We start from the raw sequence: 17,953 nt of genomic DNA on the forward strand, positions 1-17,953 counted from the left end.
TTGTGGTGGTGCTTTTCAATGATATGTGGAGAGTTAAGAGAGAACCTGGTTTTGACATGACATTCACTGTCTGAAATGGCGGAGAAGCAGCCAACTGGGGCTGTCAGCAGTGACATGTAGACTGGAGTTCTGAGATATCTGGAGACACGAGCCTAGTGGCAGTCTTTGGAAGACAGTATTGTCCTCTGGCAGCTTAGGCTGAACAGAGGCATGATCAGTGTATCTGGTGTCAGGAAACAAGAAGAAAGTTAGCAGGAATGAGAACTTGGCAGAGTCGAGGGAACCTTGTGACTTATTTACTCCGGAGCAGCTTGGGAAAGGAACGGCCTTGATGATGGAAGTGGCACTCAGGCAAATCCTGCTTGAGGAGGTGCCAGACTCTGTTGTTATGACTGGGGAGGAACAGAGTAGGCCTGGGTCACCAGTTGTGGTCTTGGTAGACCGGAAGAGAAGAAACTGGGATAATTTTTGTGTAGGGCAAGGCACAGAAAGGATAGAAACCATTCCTTTCTCCGATGGGTGCTGTGGAGGTTTTGCTTCCCTGGGAGGGGATTGTACTGGAGGCTGGGGGCCAAGGTGGGATGGCCAGCAGAAGGCAAGAGCAGGGATTTCCCCCAAAATAAAGCAACGGGGCCAGAAAGATATCACAGTGGGTAGTGCACTTACCTTACACGCAGTTGACCTAGGTCCAATCCTTGGCACCCCATATGGTCCTCCATGCCCTTCAGGAGTGATCCCTGAATGAAGAGCCAGAATTGAATCCTGATCACAGTCAGGTATGGCCCCCCAAAACCAAACCAAACCAAAAAAGAGCAGGGATGGCCCTGCTCAGAGTATCTCCTAATGGGGCCTCGCCCATGTCACCCAGGGAGGGGCTGGCATGTGGTGTCTCTGTTCCTGTATGTGCCACCCTCAGCCTTCGGGACCATCTGGAGGAGCACCCTTTGGGAAGAGACTTTCTGGGTTCTAGTCCTCAAAACAGATCGCATGGCATGTGGTGTGGTGGCGAGCAACTCAGCCACTAAAGCCTTTTCCTGGCTTCAGGGGTTTATTTTTAGACACCTTTGTCCAAATTTCCCGGCCCCTGACAGCTTCACAAGTTGCCTGGTTTTGACGTCACCTCTTTGATGAAAGCCCTTCCTCCCTCCTCCTCCTCTTCCCATGGGAGCTTGTCAGCTGTGCTCCAGGCTTGAGTCTCCTGAGGTGGGGGCTGGAGTGGGGGGAGTACCATGTTCTTTCCTTCCTGGGGTGAAAAGACAGGGGTACCAGGAAGCGCAGGGAGGTTTTTCTAGGACTGACTTTGGGGCTTGGGCTTGCTGTGGGCTTGGCCACCTGCTAAGACAGTAGTAAAGGTGCCTGTCATAGTGGGGGCATGGCCAAAGTGATCTGCTGGATATTGGGGCAAGAGGTCACCTCTGCCCTTGTGTTTTTAGCCTGGTCTTTTGTCCTGGAAAACAGAATTAAGTGAAAGAAGAGGAAAGGACTCTCTTTGTTCATCTCTGCAGTGGACAGGAAAGTGGTCCTGTGCTTCTCTCATGCAGGAAACAAAGGAAAAAATCCTAGGCTTCCTCCCACATGTGCCCTCTTCCCTGCCGCCCTGAACCAGAGAGAGGAGGCTGCTAACAGCTCTGGGCTCATATGACTCTTTCACTGTTGACAGCTGCCTTAGCGTGTGTGTGTGTGTCTGTCTGTCTGTCTGTCTGTGTCTGTGTGTGTCTGCCTGCCTGCCTGCCTGTCTGTCTGTCTGTCTGTATCAGAGGCTAGGTTTGCGGTACTTCAGATGAGGTGACAGTGACCATTGCTTTCTGTTTCAGGAGGGGGTGAACAAGACCAGTAACCCTGCAGCAGGAAGAGGGAAGGGAGGTCTTAGCAAGCTCACCTGCCTCCTCAGAGGCTGAGGTGAGGGCCAGGGCAATGTCTCTAGAGCAGCGCTGCTCTCCTGGCACTTTCACACCTGCCTGATCCTGGGGCAGGACACGTCTCATGGGACAGCAAGGGTCACTGGGAGGAGCCAAGGGAAAGCTGGGTGGGTGTTTCTGAGAGAGCAATTGGATCCCCACCTTGTGTTCTGTGTGGCAGCCCTTGGTTCTCTCACCAGCCTAGCCTCACTAGCTTGGCAGCCTGACAGATGGAGCCACAGGGTCAGGAACTCTGCCCTTCTGCACGGAAACCTTGGGGGACGTAGGTGGAGCGCACTGGGTCAGTGTGTGTGTGGAGGGGATCCTAGGGTAGAGGTATCTCTGTCTGGAAACAGCTTTTGGTCAGTCAGGCTGCTCCACCAGAGTCCTAGAAGGCTGCTTCCTGAGCTCCCAGAAACTCCAGAAGGGAACTGAGTTTCTTTGAAATTGCAAATCCATAGAGGAAATGGGACCCACAGGTAATAGTGAAAGGTCCCAGAATTCCCCACAGAGTTGAACCAGTGGGAGTCTACGGCAGGCTTTGGGGAATGCTCAGCAGACCAAGACTGAGGGCCTGATCTGGGGATCTTGGCAGAGGTGAGGGAGAGAGGGGTTGTATGGAAAGGTCCCTGAACTCAGAGCTTGGCCCATATATCTATAGTAGTTGGTGAGCTGGATAGAAGGGTAAAATCACTGAGAATGTAGACTTTTCTTAGACTTGTTTGTTTTTTATTGGTTTGGGTCCGTACCCCGTGGTATTCAGGTCTGACCCAGTGGTATTCAGGCCCTGTGCTCAGGGATCACAGGTAGGGTTGGGAGGACCTTATGTGGTGGTGGCAATCTGGATTGACCATGTGTAAAGCAAGTACCCCGCCTGCTATATTATCTCTCCTGCCTGGATAGTAGATCCTTTTGTTTGTTTGTTTTTGGGGTCACACCTGTCAATTCTCGTGGTTACTCCTGGCTCTGTACTCAAGAATCATTCCTGGCAAGCAAGACCCAGGGGACCATTTGGGATGCCATGGATGAACTTCAGTTGGCCATATGCAAGGTAGCACCATACCAGCTGTACTATCTCTCTGGCCCCAGAGTGTTGGATTCTTAGTAACAATTCCCACTGCCTGAATTCCTTCTGACAAGATCCGTAATTTTCTCCACAAACCCCCTTTTCCGGGTCATTGCTATTCAGTTTATAGGAAGCTCTTTCCCTGAAATGTTTGGGTATCTCTTCCTAAGTTTAGAGAGATAAGACATTGTCTGCAAGGAGCCTGATTGACTGGCAAGTGCAAGAAGGCTCTGAAGGTTAGACATTTGCTCTTTGTCCAAAGAAACAATTGGAGAGAAGCGCAAAGTACCAGTGGATAGAATGAACTAGTTGAGGAGTAGGAGGCTTGGGGGTTAGAGTTCTGAGACAGCTCGGTTGATGGAGATATCCTTTTGGAACTTAAAGTGGTCTGGGATTCCAGACTCCTCTGGGGCAGGAGCCTCGAGCTCTTTCATTGTGCCTCCAACCTGACATGGGCTACATCCAGTGGCGGGGGCTGCACCCTTAACTTCTTCGACTGGAATGGCTCTGCTTCTGGGTTTTCCGAACCAGGTGACTTCACAATGCTCTCTTTGGAGGAGGATTATTTAGTTTGAAAACTTCGCTGCTCTGAGGTATACACAACTGGACTGTCCCTCAGCCTGAGATAGCCACATTTCTATGCTGGGTCCTAAGGATGCAGAGCACTGCTATGTGAGTATAGCAGGAGGCCCTGGGACTGCAGGCAGGACAGGTGCTCCAGGAGAAGTGCCTATTTCTGAAGGAGTGTGATGACAAAAAACTGGAGGTTGCATGGAGATACCCCTCTTCAGGACCGGACTTTTTTTGTTTTGTTTTGTTTTTTAAAAATTTTTTATTAGAGAATCACTGTGATGTACAGTTAGAAACTTATGAACTTTTGTGTTTGCATTTCATTCATGCAGTGATCGTTTACCCATCCCTCCACCAGTGCCCATTCACCTCCACCAGTGATCCCAGTATCCCTCTCACCACCCCCACCCCATCTCCCACCACCCCACCCTGCCTCAGCGGCAGGGCATTCCTTTTGTTCTCTCTCCTTTTGGGTGTTGTCGTTTGCAATAGAGATATTGAGTGGCCTTCATGTTCAGGACCAGACCCTTGAGTGGTGGAGTGAGGTGGAGCAATGACACTGGCAGCTGCCAGCAGTTAAAGAGGGATCAGGGACCTCCACAATAGGGTGCCTGCTGGAGTGGGTCAGGCTGGGAATCAGTTCCCAGAAGCAAGAACGGGACCTGGGGTTCGTCCAGTGGCTCAGGATTTCCTATTGTTTCCCCTTATCTTACCTGGGTGATAGAGAGGAATGGGGTGGTGGGTTGGTGGTGGTTTGGTTCCATCCTGTGGCCAGAACGCTAGCTGGACACATCAGGAATCAAAGTGGCACATGGTATTTGGGTTCATCTCTGCCTTTGTGCCTGTCACCTTTGCTAGAATGAATGTAGATGGTTTTTGAGTACTGTTTGGGGTTAGGGGCTGGAGAGGAAGGAGGATGGGTTTGGGCCATACCCAGCAGTGCTTAGAGACTATTTGTGGCTTTTTGCTCAGGAGTGGCCCCTGATGATGCTGGGGCACTATTCACTGTTCAGGGTAAGGGCTAACCAGCTGGGAAGCAGACAGGAGGTCCTAGTCAAAGCCAGCATCCCCATTGTCTTACATACAGACTTGGAGCCTGAGGTGGGCAAGGGAAGGTTACCCAAGGTCAAGAGATGAGATAGTGGCTGAGTCTAGACTGGGCCCCTGGGCTGAGAACTGATGACTTACATGCCTTTCACCACTCTGCCCAGCCCTTGAGTAGACATAGGTTTGAGAGGCCATGAACTTGGGGTACACTTGGAATGGTGCCCAGGGTGGGCTTGGGATAGAAGTACTGTAGCCCAATGCCCACAAGAACATTTCCAGCCCTACAGGGCAGAGTTGGAGGCTGAGTTCCTGGTCTGGAAATTGCTTGGGAACTAGAGGCAAAAGAGCAGGAAGATCCTGGCTACCCACCTGTCCAGCAGGACAAATCATTAGGGGAGGCCTTGGTGACTGTTTCAGGCACAGAATACCAATGCTGTAAGTGCCTTATTGAAACTCATTCTCACCCGCAAGGATTGAAGGCAGCAACACCATTCCCAGGCTTCCCTCATTGGGCATTCTAGTGCCAGATTCCCTGCCAGCTTGCCACCTGCAAACTGGCCTGCTCTACTTGAGGAGGAGGGCACTGTTAGTAGTGCCAGGACCTGGAACCAAGAGACAGGTTCTGGAATTCTCCCCCCACATGCTCCCCCCATTTCCAAGCCAAGGGGGTGGAGAAGGAATGGATTCACTGGGAAAGGCACAGCAGTCTCTGTGTGAGGGGAGCATCGGGGCTGAGCCTGGAAGCACTGATAACATTCCCTTGGCAGCAAGGCAGGCCAGATAGAGGCATTGACTTGGGCGTGGCTTGCATAGATATTATAGATGGGGTGCATGGGGTGGAGCAAAAATACGAACCCTAGAGATGAAGCTGTTTCTTAGAGATCCCAGGGATCCACTGATCGTGAGTAAGGGGGTGAGGCATAGCATTCTGGCTGGGATTTAGAATAGGATTTGAGCATGTGACAATGGGGAGGAAGAGCTGGAGGCCACAGTCCAACTCTGAACGACGGTGACAGAAGTTAGCTGAGATTAGGATTAATACTCCATTATCAGATACCTGCCAAGCTAAGAGGAGACACCCCCCAGACCAGACCTTGGCATTCCATCTCCTCAAGGGTGTGTCTGCTGGATGGTAAGGTTGGGGACATGCTCAAGAGAGGACAAACTTCTCCTTTCTGCCAGCCCAGACCCTAGAACCTGCTCCTTAGCATTTCTGGCTTCCCCCCTTCCCCACTCCGCTACCCCAGGACTGAAAGCACAAAGCCAGCCTTTGCTAGGGCGGGCGTGGGAGTCACCACTCTCAAAATACCAGCTTGGATGTGGTAGCTTGGCAGCCCCGCAGGACCCTGGGGGCTGAGGCTTGTCTGGATAGTGCTGTGGGGTTGGGCCGTCACCAGTCTAGAGGGAGCCTCTCCCCTAGGCAGATGGAACTTGCCAAGGAAGAATTCTGTTGCTCTTCTTCAGAAAGCTTAGGATTCTGGGAGTGTGGTAGAAGGAGAAAGATTTTGAGGAGCAGACTTGTCCTTCAGAACAAAGCAGCTGCCCTTTTGCCGAGCCCTCATGTGAGGAGAGGCTGGCTGGCTTTTTACACAGATGGGACACTGAAGGACACTTCAGATTGCTGAAGCTTCACTGCCCACCTAGAAGCCCACCTCTGGGGGTGAGCAGAAGTTAGGTGCCCTTTGAAGATGAGAAGTTTGGGGTCTTCTCTTCCCCTTCTATCCCTGCTTCCCCTCCTCACTTCTCTCCTCTTCTCCATCTCCACTTGCCTTCCTGTCCTTCCTTTCTGGCACGTCTTAATTCCTCTGGCTCCCAGGTGCTTGGCTTTGTGGCTCCATCTGCGCTGAGCAGCCTGCCTGCTGCTGGATAATCAATCAGCAATATTTTCATCGGCCTGCAAGCCGGATGCAACTCAAAGTCCTTGACTGCTCAGATACTGCAGAGTGGCTGGGTTTGGGAAGGTATGGAGTCTGGCCCCTGCTAAGGTAGCAGGGGCTCTGTGGGCTCAGCCGCTCTGCCGTATTTGGAAGGGAGAGTGGTGGAATCTGAGGGCCTGAGCTCCCTGGGGGTGCTCACCCCCACTCACCTGACATTTGTCCTGCTGGTAGAGCCCAGGAAGGCCAAAGATGAGCTTGGTTGGGTATTGGCTACTTGGGCCCTATAGAACCAGGGCCCAGACCTATAGAACCCCTATAGAGCCAGGGCTTCCCTGTCCACCCACTACCAGGATGCTTGAGGGTTTATGGGCCTTGGGCTTGCATAGAAGGAATCACCCACTTTGGCCCTCAGTGCTATAGTCCACCCTAGACTTGACTACTGCGTAGGCCTCCCTGTATGGGCCTCCCAGGAAGCCAGGCCCTAGGTCTGCAGGAATATGAGCAGAGGTGTAAATTGTGTGGCAAGCTGCCGACTCTGAGGTGAAAATGAAAAGTCTTCAGGCAGCGACAGCAGCAGGCACAGCAGGCTGGGGTGCCAGGCACAGCACTACTCCCCACTCTACTCTCTCTCACACCTTCCTCTTTCTGCAGTCTTCCCCAGGCTCCCTCCCAAGCTTGGCTCCTCTGCCATCCAGGAGAGGCTCCCACACCAGCCTGGCTACACCCAGCCCAAAAAGGGCTTCATTTCTTGCTTTCATTTGACTTCTCACAGGCTCACTGGCACACAGAAAGGGCTAGGCTTTGTGACCTCAGCATTTGTGGTAGTTTCTCCCGTGTGTGTGTGTGTGTGTGTGTGTGTGTGTGTGTGTGTGTGTTTAAGTGTGTGTTTAAATGTTTTTTTTAAATAGTACTCTTACATGTCATTTCCATTTCTTATTTTTTTTGAGATTACCTGTTTCAGTCTCTATATATTTTGGGGGGGTCTGCCAGGTGCTGCTTGATAGTCCAGAGGACTCCTACCAGCAGCTCTCAGCCAAGTAGGCTGGTTACTGCAAGAGTTGAGGATGTGGCATTGTTCAGGCCCTGAGTCCAGGGATTACCCGACAGCATTGAGGGGAAACATGTGGGGCCAGCATCGAACTGGGGCCTCCCATGAATTAGCCATGTACCCTAACCCCAAGACCACCTCTCTGGTCCCACTCTCTTTTATTTTGACAGTTGGGGGATTGAGACCCAGAGAGAAGCCTCTAGTTTGTCAGTTATCAGACCAGGGTGCTGGCTCCTGCCTGGAAGCTCTCTACCACTTCTGCACCTTTCTCCCTTTCCCGGCGGTGCCATCTCACTTCTTGACTCCTTGGTCATTTCCAGAACCTTGGGTTCTCTTGCTCTGAGCGGGAGGCCCACCCTTGCCAGCACCATAGGGTTGTCTTCTGTTGTCACCTCTGCCCCACACGCAGATCAGATTCTGGGCCAGAGGGTGCTGGGAGGCCCAGTGAGGATGAGAGGGTGCTGGGGAGAGGGAAGTTGACGGAACTTCCTAGGTGGAATAATAACAACATGCCACATTCCAGCCATAGCCCCTGCTGTGCCTCCCCCATCACTTTGCACATATGATGAGGACTGGCTGCCTGAGGGGCCTCCAGGGTCTGAGCCCCCACTGCTGTGTGCAGGCGGGTGCATGTCGTGTCTGTGTAATTAAAAATGAGCATGCCTCACTTCACCCAGTGAGAAGATGCCACCACCTTGGGTGGGATGCAACAGCTGTTTGCTGGCTGGGTGACTGCCTGGCTGTCCAGCCTGGCACAGAGAAATGAGTAGAACTGGGTGACTCGAAGGAAGCAGAGGGGCTCATCCTCCCCACTCCAGGAGGTACAGGGTTGTGATGGGTGGAAACAGAGCTGACTTCATCACTTTCTGGGTCTGGAACTCATGTGGCCCAGACCTGATCTGCACACATTGCTTTGTGCTTTGGGGAACTTGAGACCACCACTCAATGCTGAGAAAACCCCGCCCCACTCAGGGAATGGCCTTCACAAGCATCCCCATACTCGAGGCACTCAAAGGGGTCCAAAGGGAAGCCACTGAGTGGCCATCAGCTACTTGTCAGTCAGCTCTCGAGGACTGTCAAGAGCTGGCTTTCAGGGATACTCACAGAAATTCCAGGGACAAAAGAGCTCTACCCCAACTCTGGCTGACACTCAAGACCCCAAGCCCCTGGTGGCAGTAGTGGATGGGCAGTTGAAGGGATGGTGAAAGGAAACCGTGTGCTCTCACCACTCTCCTCTGCATAGGGTGGGCAGCACCAGGCAGCCACCCTGTGCCACCTGCTCTGCCAGCCCCCTCATTGGCAGGCGGGAGGGAGCTCTGCGGTTGCTCTGCGCATCTGCCTCCTCCGGAGAGCCCAGCTCTGAAGTTGCCTGGCTGTGGACAGCCCGTTGCCATGGAAACTGCATCCTCCATCCTTGCCGTCGCCTTCATCTCAAAGCCATCGGGGAGAACAGAGGAACAAGGGAGATAGGAAAAGGAGAGAAAACTGTGGCCTGGCTACACAGCCTTTCCTTCCTTTCCCAATCCTCTCTTCACAGTAATCCCGCACAGGAAACGCCAGCTGCCCAAGCCTGTCTCCCGCCCCCTGGAGTGGCAGCCTCTACCCAAGCCCAGCCCAGTTGGTCCTGCCCCCCACCACCTGGGGACCCTTGGCCCTCCCTGCTGGAGGAAAGCATGGAGCTAATTAAAATCTCATTGATGGCTCAACCCCAAATCATTTTAACACATGCCGGGTCCTGTCAAAATTCAGGCTCAGGGGGCAGAGAAGGGGCAAGAAGGCAAAGGAACAAACTTCTAACCTAGGCCCTCAGCAGGAAAGGGACTTCCAGTTGCTCCCACAGCCTCTCCTGGGAGTTCCTTCTCCTTGGTTTTCTCACTAGGCAACAGTCTGGTAGGGGCTGGAGGGCAAAGACAGGACTAAGTAGTCAGGCAAAGCGGACAAGCCCTTTTTGCTTCCCAGCTGGTCTAGCCTCAGAGGGAGCAGTGGACAGCCAAGGGCTACTTCTCAGGCCCTCATAGCACAGCAGGAGCGGTGGTGCCAGCACATACCGGTGAGCTGGTAAATATTGGAAAATCGTTGGAGGAAGACAAGGCCAGCTGCCTCTCCCTCGGCTACCCCTAGGGAGTCCTTGGAGAACAGACTGCCAAGGGCACTCAGTCAGTGGCACTCAGTCAATGGCACACTGGGCTGGTACAGCTGAGGAACGACCCTGGATGGGCCTTGTAGTCTTCAAGGACTGGTCGCACCCACTACCATAGCCCAGAGAGAGGCTTGAGGGAGAAGATGCTGGGATGGGGGAACCTGCTCTGACCACTGAAGCCACCGGCCCTCGGATAAGGTCCCACACTTGAGCCACTCATTCCAACACAGAATTCAAGGCAGCAAGAGCAATGAAGTCCACCCTGTCTAACAGGAAGTCAGCTAGTGCTGCTAGCTGCCAGCAGGCACTAAGGAACTAGCTTCAGGAGTTCCAGCCCCTCAGATACACTTCCAAACCCCCATCCCCTACTCCGGAGGAAACAAGAGGGGACCTTGGGACTGCCCCCAGTGGGGGAATTTCAGGAGCCCTCAATCATCAGCACCAATCCCTTCTAACCCCTGCACTGAGACACAGGACTCTCTGTGTGGTACCTCACCCACTGGCTTGCTCTCATGGGGGATGAGGGAAACAGCTTCTCCACCCCCCACCCTTGCCACTGCCTGGGGGGTACTGCCTCACTTCCCTCGGAGCACATCACACATGCCCTCCTCTGCTCAGGCCCAGTTCACTTGAGGTCAGTAATCAACTGGGGCGGATCTGGACCTTCTTTGGCCGTGGTCCCAGGTGGTGCACAGGGGAGGATGGTCCAGTTCACTGAAAAAGGCTCAGGTGTGAAAAATTCCCACCCACCCCCACCCATTGCTGCCTCTGGAGGGGCCCAGAGCCAGTGATCCCTGCTTCCTGATATTGTATTCTTGTTCAGCCTCCTCCTAAGGCCAGAACTGGAATGAGAGTGCGGGCAGAAATAAGGGCAAATGGGGACATGAGCTCATGGCCATGGCCCGACAAAGCATCCAGGTGGTGAAATTTGGACTCAAACTATTAAAAAATAATGACTTTCCTTCACTGCCTCTGGAGGTGTCGGGCTAGGAAGGCCCACTCTGCTCTTGAGCACACAGAGACTTAGGTTGAAAGGCCTTGGCTGGAGCCATGAGTCATGCATTGGAATCAGAGGCTAAGCTCCAGTTAGACCTCAGGCCTGGTCACCCCCGCCCCCCACGCACCTTCTAGATGCACCCTGCCTCCAGCTGGCTGCTGAAGGGTCTCACCAAGCTAACTTCCCAGACTCATTCCTCCTCTCTTCCCCCGCAGGGGAAAGTGTCCTTACCCCTCTTCATTCACTTTAATTGGAGGGGTTCCTCAACCCAAGGGTTGGCCAGGCAGGCAGACAAGTGGAGTCCTGGAGTGGCTTCTCCCCACCAGGCGCTAAGTCTCTCATTACTGCTAAGTGGAAGGCTCATTTCAGAGCTCGTGGTGAGAGCCAGGCGGGTGCTATAAATAGCCGTGTTGTGAAGGTTGGCGGGTGAGCAGTGACAGGGCAGGGGCCTCGCAGTCATTTTCAGTGGGTAATTGCACTGCATCACAGGAAAGGGGGCCAGGCTCCGCAGCAAGATGCATTTGACCCCTGTTCTGATTGTTCCAGCCTCAGGGTAGCAGACAGGTCCTTGTGCCCCCCTCTGTGTCCATGCAGGGTGCCCGGGGCGCCTGCCTGTCTCCAGACTGGGAGTCCTGTAAGCTGGTGGGAAGTTGTTTTAATGTCCAGTGCTAAACCTATTTTTGTTGCTCCAGCTGAGGGTCACCTCCTCCCCATTGGCTGGAACTCTGGACCCTGGTGGGTGAAGGGGAGGGAAATAACCACACACCTAGCACTGAGGAGCTAGCATAAACTTGAAGCAGCAGAGAAACTGGAGGAAGGAGGGTCCTTCATCCTCTGTTCAGGGTCTGGTGATAATTTGCTCTACAAAGGCAGAACCTGGAGCCCTAAGAGCTAGGGACATTGGCCATTCTTGTTATCTGTGGGCATCATATAGGATAGGGGGTTAGGGGGCCCAGGGTTGAGGAGTCCGATAGGTCAGACCTTAATTTAACTTCTCCTGGGTAATGGGGCTTCAGTTGATGGAGCCCTTCTTCTGGACTTATCTGGCATACAACATTTGTTTCATGGCTTTGTGAGACCTTCTTTTTTGGAAGACCTTTTGGTCCCAGACACGTAACATTAGCAGTGCCAGGATTATGGGTTCTTTCAGCACTTGTCATTGGGTATTGTTCTTAGAACTCTCAGTTTCTCAGCCTCTGGTCTTTGAAGTGGTAGGGGGTGGGCATGGGCACTGTTTTTAGGGTGCTGAGTATGTACCCAACTTGATAGGGGCTGGGAACCTGGAGCAGATTATGGCAGGAGGTAGAGCCAGACACAGGGGAAGGAGTCAGTTGCAGGGCTCACTCAGGGATCAGTGGGTCTGAGACCTATAATACTCTTATTATGCACCCTCCAACCAGGAGCGGAAGCTGTGTGCCCACCCTCGGTTGGAGATCTACCAGCAAGACCAGATCTATTTCATGTGCCCACTGGCACGACAGGGGGACTTCTACGTGCCTGAGGTGAAAGAGATGGAGCGGAAGAGCCGATGGCCCATGGAAGCCAGTGATGCCCAGACGGATGGCACAGGTACAGGGCCAGGGGTGCTTGGGCAGGGCCCTGCCCCAGTCCCTTCCTGGCACTTGCAAGAATGTGGTGGAGGAGGCACCTCCCTGGCTGGGTTGGCACTGGGGATGTCTGAGCTATATTTGGCAGAGGTGGAGGATGGAGAGCCACTTACCCAGGACCTACATGTAGAGTTGCCTATCCCAGACACGTGTCACCTAGATGTGGATTCATACATGTCACCCCCGGCAACAGATCCAGAGACCTTGTCCGGATTCCCTCCCGATGCGACAGGAGTGGCCTTGGAAATCCAGACCCCAGACAGCTGGATGCTCAAGGGAGGGGGCTGAGGCCACTCAGGAAAGGCCACACTTGGGTGGGGCTCATCCTGAAATAAGATTGGCACTGGATCTGCAAGGTAAGGAAAGGAAGAGGCATCTCCTGCACCCTTTGTCTGAGACCCTCCTTGCCAAAGGGCCCCAAGTGAGGAGTGCCCAATGCTTCTGCAATGTCAGCCTTGCCAGGGGCTCGCCTGCTCCGCACCTCCAGTGTCTCGAGGCTGTCCTTGGGTCAGGGTGGTCTGCCAGAAACATCCAAGTGGCCCTAGCGGTCTGCGCTGGTGGGATCTTTTGTGACTGGAGCTCCGTGAACTGTGGTGCAGGTGGCAAAGGCAGTGGCTGTCCCTCATCTCCTCTTAGGAGAGTCCCTCTGTCTAGTCCTCACAGCCAAGGTCACCCCAGAGGGGCATATTGGGAGGAGGGTGCAGAGAGGCAGCCTCTGCTCCCTGGGGGCCATGTCCAACACAGTTAACTTCATCTGCCATTTAATTACCTCCGTGGGGCCTGGCAGCCACTCTTCACTGTTCCTGCTGTGGGCGCACTTGTGTGGCACTCGGTCAGCAGGCAACTCCCTGGTCTTGTGTTGACCTCCTGTGACCTCCCTCTGCTGCCTGTGGCCCCCCCCCTTTGCCCACCCACCCTCCCACCCAGCTTTCCTCCAAACACTGCCTGCCAGGGGTGGTGAAGGACTGCTTGGCACCCGCCACAGCTGGCTGCAGCCTTCGCTCCCACGCCCCCAGCTCCTTGGCCTGTCCTCCCTACCAGCCTGCCCGCCCTCTCCCAGCTGCGGGGGCCGAGGGGTCTGTCCGCCTCTGACGGGGTTTGCCCTGGCTCCGGGGCGGACTCTGGGTGTCTGCCTGCCAGGTGCTTGCCCTTGTGTAGCAGTGAATGGTGGGTGCCTGGCCGCCCCAGGCTCGGCCTGTCCCTGCCTGCCTCCCTGCTGGGGCCCAGCTTGGGCTGAGAGGTGAAAGGGGGTGATTAGCTGCCTTGTGCCTGTTATTACATTGATGTATTATTTAGCTCCAGAGAGGCGATGAATATTTGATCTCCTTCCCCGGCTGTGGGCAGTGGAAAAGGGAGGGACTAGGGTGAAGGTGGCAGTTTCATTCCCTTGCCCAGCAGCCCCAGCGGTTTAGGGCTTGAGTTTTACCCACTTCTTCCCTGGGACGCAGACCCAGAATTCTGGGTCTTCCTCCTGTGCAGGACTTGGTGGCTAATGGGATGACACTTCCCTGCCTCAGACTCCTTTGCCAGCTATGTCCATATGTCTCCAGAGACTGTCCTCATTCCATCATGCCTGGCTGTGGCCTGCGGGACACACAGGTTCCTTCCTCCAAGCTGAGGGAGGAGGCAGCTGGCTGACAAGCAGGCAGGGTCTCCTGTCTGGGTCCCAAGAGAGCCAGGGAATGGGCAGGCAGGGAGAAGGTGACAGTTTAATGGGGTCTGGGAAGAACAATTGCCTTCCTCTGCTCCTCTCATGCCTGGAGCCCCTGGAGCTCCGATTGTTAAAGGAAGGAATATGGCTGGAATCCTGCCCCTGAGTCAGGGCATCACACAGAACTTGGGGTGCAGCCTGGGCTCATTCTTGAATGTCTTCAACCTAGGAGCCAATACTGGGACCCTAGTGAGGGAAAGGGCCCTGGGCCAATGACTTGATACTTCCAACGCTCACTTCCTGCCAAAGTGGCATCTTATGATGAAGAGGATTGAGGAAACAAACCCCATTACCTCACCCCCTTCATAAGTCTAAGCTGAGGCTCAATGAAAGTTCTAGACCGAGTGACCGAGTCAAAATTCTAGGCAGACCCCCAGCTTGACTCAGGGCACAACCACTGTGGCTGCTAGTCCACCCTCACTTTCTGTGAGGATCCACTGCTGACTCCCTCCATCTTAATTAGGAGGGGACACCAGCCTTCCTGCACCCCAGATTTCTTCCCTCTGTGGCCAGAGCACCACTCCACCCCCAGCAGCTGTCAGTTCCTCTGATGTGTGAAGATGAATTAAAGGATTGCAATGTGGGGGATATTTTGGGAGTAAGAGGAGCAAACTGGGAGGGATCTGGACCCTCAACATGGAGTGCTCCCATGATCCCCTTCTGCTTGTGGCTCCAAAGCCGCCAGTAGTTGGGGGGTGCGTGGCATGACTAAGGGTCCTGTGGGATGACCCAGGCAGAGGGGAGAGAGCCTCAAAATGCTCTGTCCCACCACCCAACTTGTGTGTACCTAACTGGGCATTTCTTGGGACTTCCCCATCCTACTCGTGACCCAGCCCCCTCCTCAAGCTTGAGTCCAACATGGTCCAGAGGCAAAGGCCCATTGACTTCCCTTGGGGAGTCCTGCAAGGGGTTATGCGAGAGGCCTCTTGTCCTAGTCTCCTGTCTTATAAGCAAGGCTCTGGCTGGCCTTGGACAAGCCTTTCTCCAGGCTGAAGTGGGGGTGGAGGAGGGGATACTAGTTGGGTCTCTTTGTTCTGCCTTCAGCTCCTCACCTCAGGCTGAGTGGTCTGTCCTTAATGGACTGTCACAGGGAGGCGGGGGAGGTGCAGGGATTCAGGCTTGTGGGAGTGCGGAGAGCTGAAGCTAATTCAGATTATAGAGAGGAGCATGGACAGACTGCCCTCGCCCTCTCCCCCTCCTGGGTCTCTTCTCTGCCCTGTCAGTGTGGCCCTGTCAGGGTAGAGGGCAGAGGGCAGCTGGAATGCCTCTCCTGAGACGGGCTGCTGCATTATTCATGAGCACACTATGCAGGGGCTGGTGGGGAGCCTCCGTCCCCTCCCTTTATGAGGGGAAGAGGTCCTGGCTAACCTGTGTTCCTCTTCCTGACCCAGGAGCTGATACCATGAGTGACACGAGTTCTGTGAGCCTGGAGGTGGGTCCTGGCAGCCGGGAGACTTCAGCTGCCACGCTCTCCCCTGGGGTGAGCACCCGTGGCTGGGATGATGGCGACACCCGCAGTGAGCACAGCTACAGCGAGTCTGGCGCCAGCGGCTCATCCTTTGAGGAGCTGGACCTGGAGGGCGATGGACCTCTGGGGGAGCCAAGGCTGAGTCCTGAGGCGGAGCCCCTGGGAGCAGCCAAGTGGCCCCGGGAACCCAGTACCCCTGAGAAGGGTGAAGAGTAACTCTTGACCCTCTCCCCCCATGGTGCAGTGCTATGGAACTAAGCTGACTCTCCAGCCGTCTTCCTCCTCCACTTCCCTGGCCTGGACTGGGCCGGGGCTCTCAGGGGGACCTGACTTTCGCCACCCCGGGACTCTAGCTAAGCCTTCTTCTCACTGCCCTCTGGGCTCCCCCGGGCCAAAGGAGCCAGAAACTGTCTTCTACACTCAGCCCTCGGGGCTGCCACCCTGTTACATCTTTTTCAGATTCACATTGGAGCTTCCAGGAACCAGAATAAAGCAAATGATTTTCTTGTTTCACTTTGATTTGTCCTGTGTGTTTGTTGGTTCTGCCATGGGGGGCTCTGCATTCAGACTCAGGGAGGCAGGGTTACCTCCAGGCTTAGAAAGGAAGACATCTAGTCAGCAGTCCTGCTAACAGAAAGGGGCGTTTGAGGCCGTCCCCTCTTCTTTGTGGCTCCCATTGACCCCATTGACTGTCCCTTCATTGCAGAGGTGCCCATAGGGCTTTGGGGAGCGGGCAGAATTGGGCAAAAGGATGTGAGAGCTGAGCACAGGTTCCCTTTGTGGCTCAGGAGTGAGAGCTCTAGCTCTGCCTCTGTGAACTTCCAAAGGAGGCCTTTGTGTCTGTGGCTCTGCCATGCCTGTGCTCACACAGGTGTCTGCCCAGCAGGTGAGGACAGTCCTGCTGTGACTTCAGTGCCTGGGACCAGCATGTGTGTGCCTGCCTGCACATGGGGCTCAGGTTCTGTCTATGGAACCGGGTGGTCATAGGCCTGGGAGAGACTGGTACCCTGGTGGTCTCAGAATATGCATGTACCTGGATGGGGCTGTAATACCTATCTGTGTTGTATTATAGGTGAGACTGGCTAGCCAAGAGTCTTGTTATGGAAGCTTGCTCCATGTATAGCTTCACTTACTCTGCATGTGTGTGTGTGTGTGTGTGTGTGTGTGTGTGTACATATGCTGAGCTCTGTGTTTGTGTCCACATGTAGAGCTGTAGGCCTGTGTAGCCATGTCTCAGCACAACTATGAGTGGATATATCCACAGCATATGTATATGGTTCTTTGTCCATGTGTGCAACTTATTATGTGTCCACATATAAAACTATTACAGTTGTGTGTGTGTACAGTTATGTGAGGTGGTTTACATACACCACTGTGTCTGTGGCTGTGTTGACATGCACATCTCTGTGAGGCTGTCTGTGTGTGTATAGCGGGATGTGGCAACTGAGATGCTGCATGTCCATGTGCTGCGGTGGGACTTTACAGCCCACTAACTGTGGGCCATGGAAGGACCCTCTCACTGTCGTGGTGTTTGAAGCCTGTGTCTTAGGAAGCTGCTGTGGTGAGTGTGACTGGGACTGCTCTTCCCATGTCAGCACCCTGCCGCTTTCTAAAACCCTCTGTCCCTCAGCCCAGCACAGCCCCCCCATCTACCCACAAGCAGCCTTTGAGTTAGCCAGGGAGGGCGAGAGCAGCAGAGGCAGGATTTCTGTCCCTCCAGCCTTGTCTGACAGCTCTGAGCCCGCATCCTGCTGCCACCTCGCCTCCCATCACTGACTGAGTTTGTGTTTGTTTGGGTTTGATGTGTTTGTTTCACAGCTGTGCTTCCCAAAGCAGTGGGGCATCGGGTTTCTGTGTCTAGAGAGGAAGCCTGAGAGGAAGCTCGTCCACTCCAGCCCACCTCCAGCTGCTCGCACACACATGTAGTGTGTGTGTCAGAGGGGTCTGGGCTTGGCATGCATTTATTAACTTGTGTGTCTGAACTAACCTTGCCTCTCCTGACACCTGTAGAAGAAACAATACCGTGTGTGTGTGTGTGTGTGTGTGTGTGTGTGTGTGTGTGTGTGTGTCTTAGGTGGTGTGCATTCTCTCGGCAGATAGCACAGGCTTGGGGGCTAGGTCTGGGTTCAGGCGCCCTCCCCAGATCCTTCAGCGCAGGCTGGTTCTGCAGCTCTCCCAGCACCCCGGAACCAGGGATATCCTTCCCCAGCCTGCTGCAGGAGGGAAGACAGTCGAGAGCATGTTCTCGGAGCTGTCCTCCCTTTGCTCAGGCTCCAGCTCCTGCTCCCTCCTACGCAGCAGCCAGTTTCAGGAGCCTCTTCACCTTTCCTCCCTCCCAACCTCCCAGCCCAGCATGTCCCTCAGTGCTGGCCCTGGTCCCTGAGGTCTTTATCCTCCATCACAGGTTTGGTGCCTGCTATAAATATCCTTTGCATAGATACTGGGGGTTAGTGGTTGTGGTGGTGGGTAGGTTGGGGCTGGGTGTGTGTCGTTGGTAATTTTAAAGGTCATCAGCAGGAAGAAG

The 17,953-nt window shown here is 54.3% G+C and overlaps 1 protein-coding gene across 5 annotated transcripts in view; it reads left to right on the forward strand.

The window, feature by feature from the left end:
• LOC101555744 (RAD54 like 2) overlaps positions 1-15,942 on the forward strand; it is a 118,986-nt gene extending 103,044 nt beyond the window's left edge. For all 5 annotated transcript variants that reach the window (XM_004615204.2, XM_055134409.1, XM_055134408.1 and 2 more), the window contains 2 exons: positions 12,044-12,212; positions 15,353-15,942. In XM_004615204.2, the coding sequence (XP_004615261.2) occupies positions 12,044-12,212; positions 15,353-15,645 (462 nt within the window). In that variant the 3' untranslated portion in view covers positions 15,646-15,942. The remainder of the gene's footprint in view (positions 1-12,043; positions 12,213-15,352) is intronic.
• Positions 15,943-17,953: the final 2,011 nt, after the last annotated feature.

This window comes from Sorex araneus, chromosome 4 (assembly GCF_027595985.1).
Source record: "Sorex araneus isolate mSorAra2 chromosome 4, mSorAra2.pri, whole genome shotgun sequence".
Lineage (NCBI taxonomy): Eukaryota > Metazoa > Chordata > Mammalia > Eulipotyphla > Soricidae > Sorex > Sorex araneus.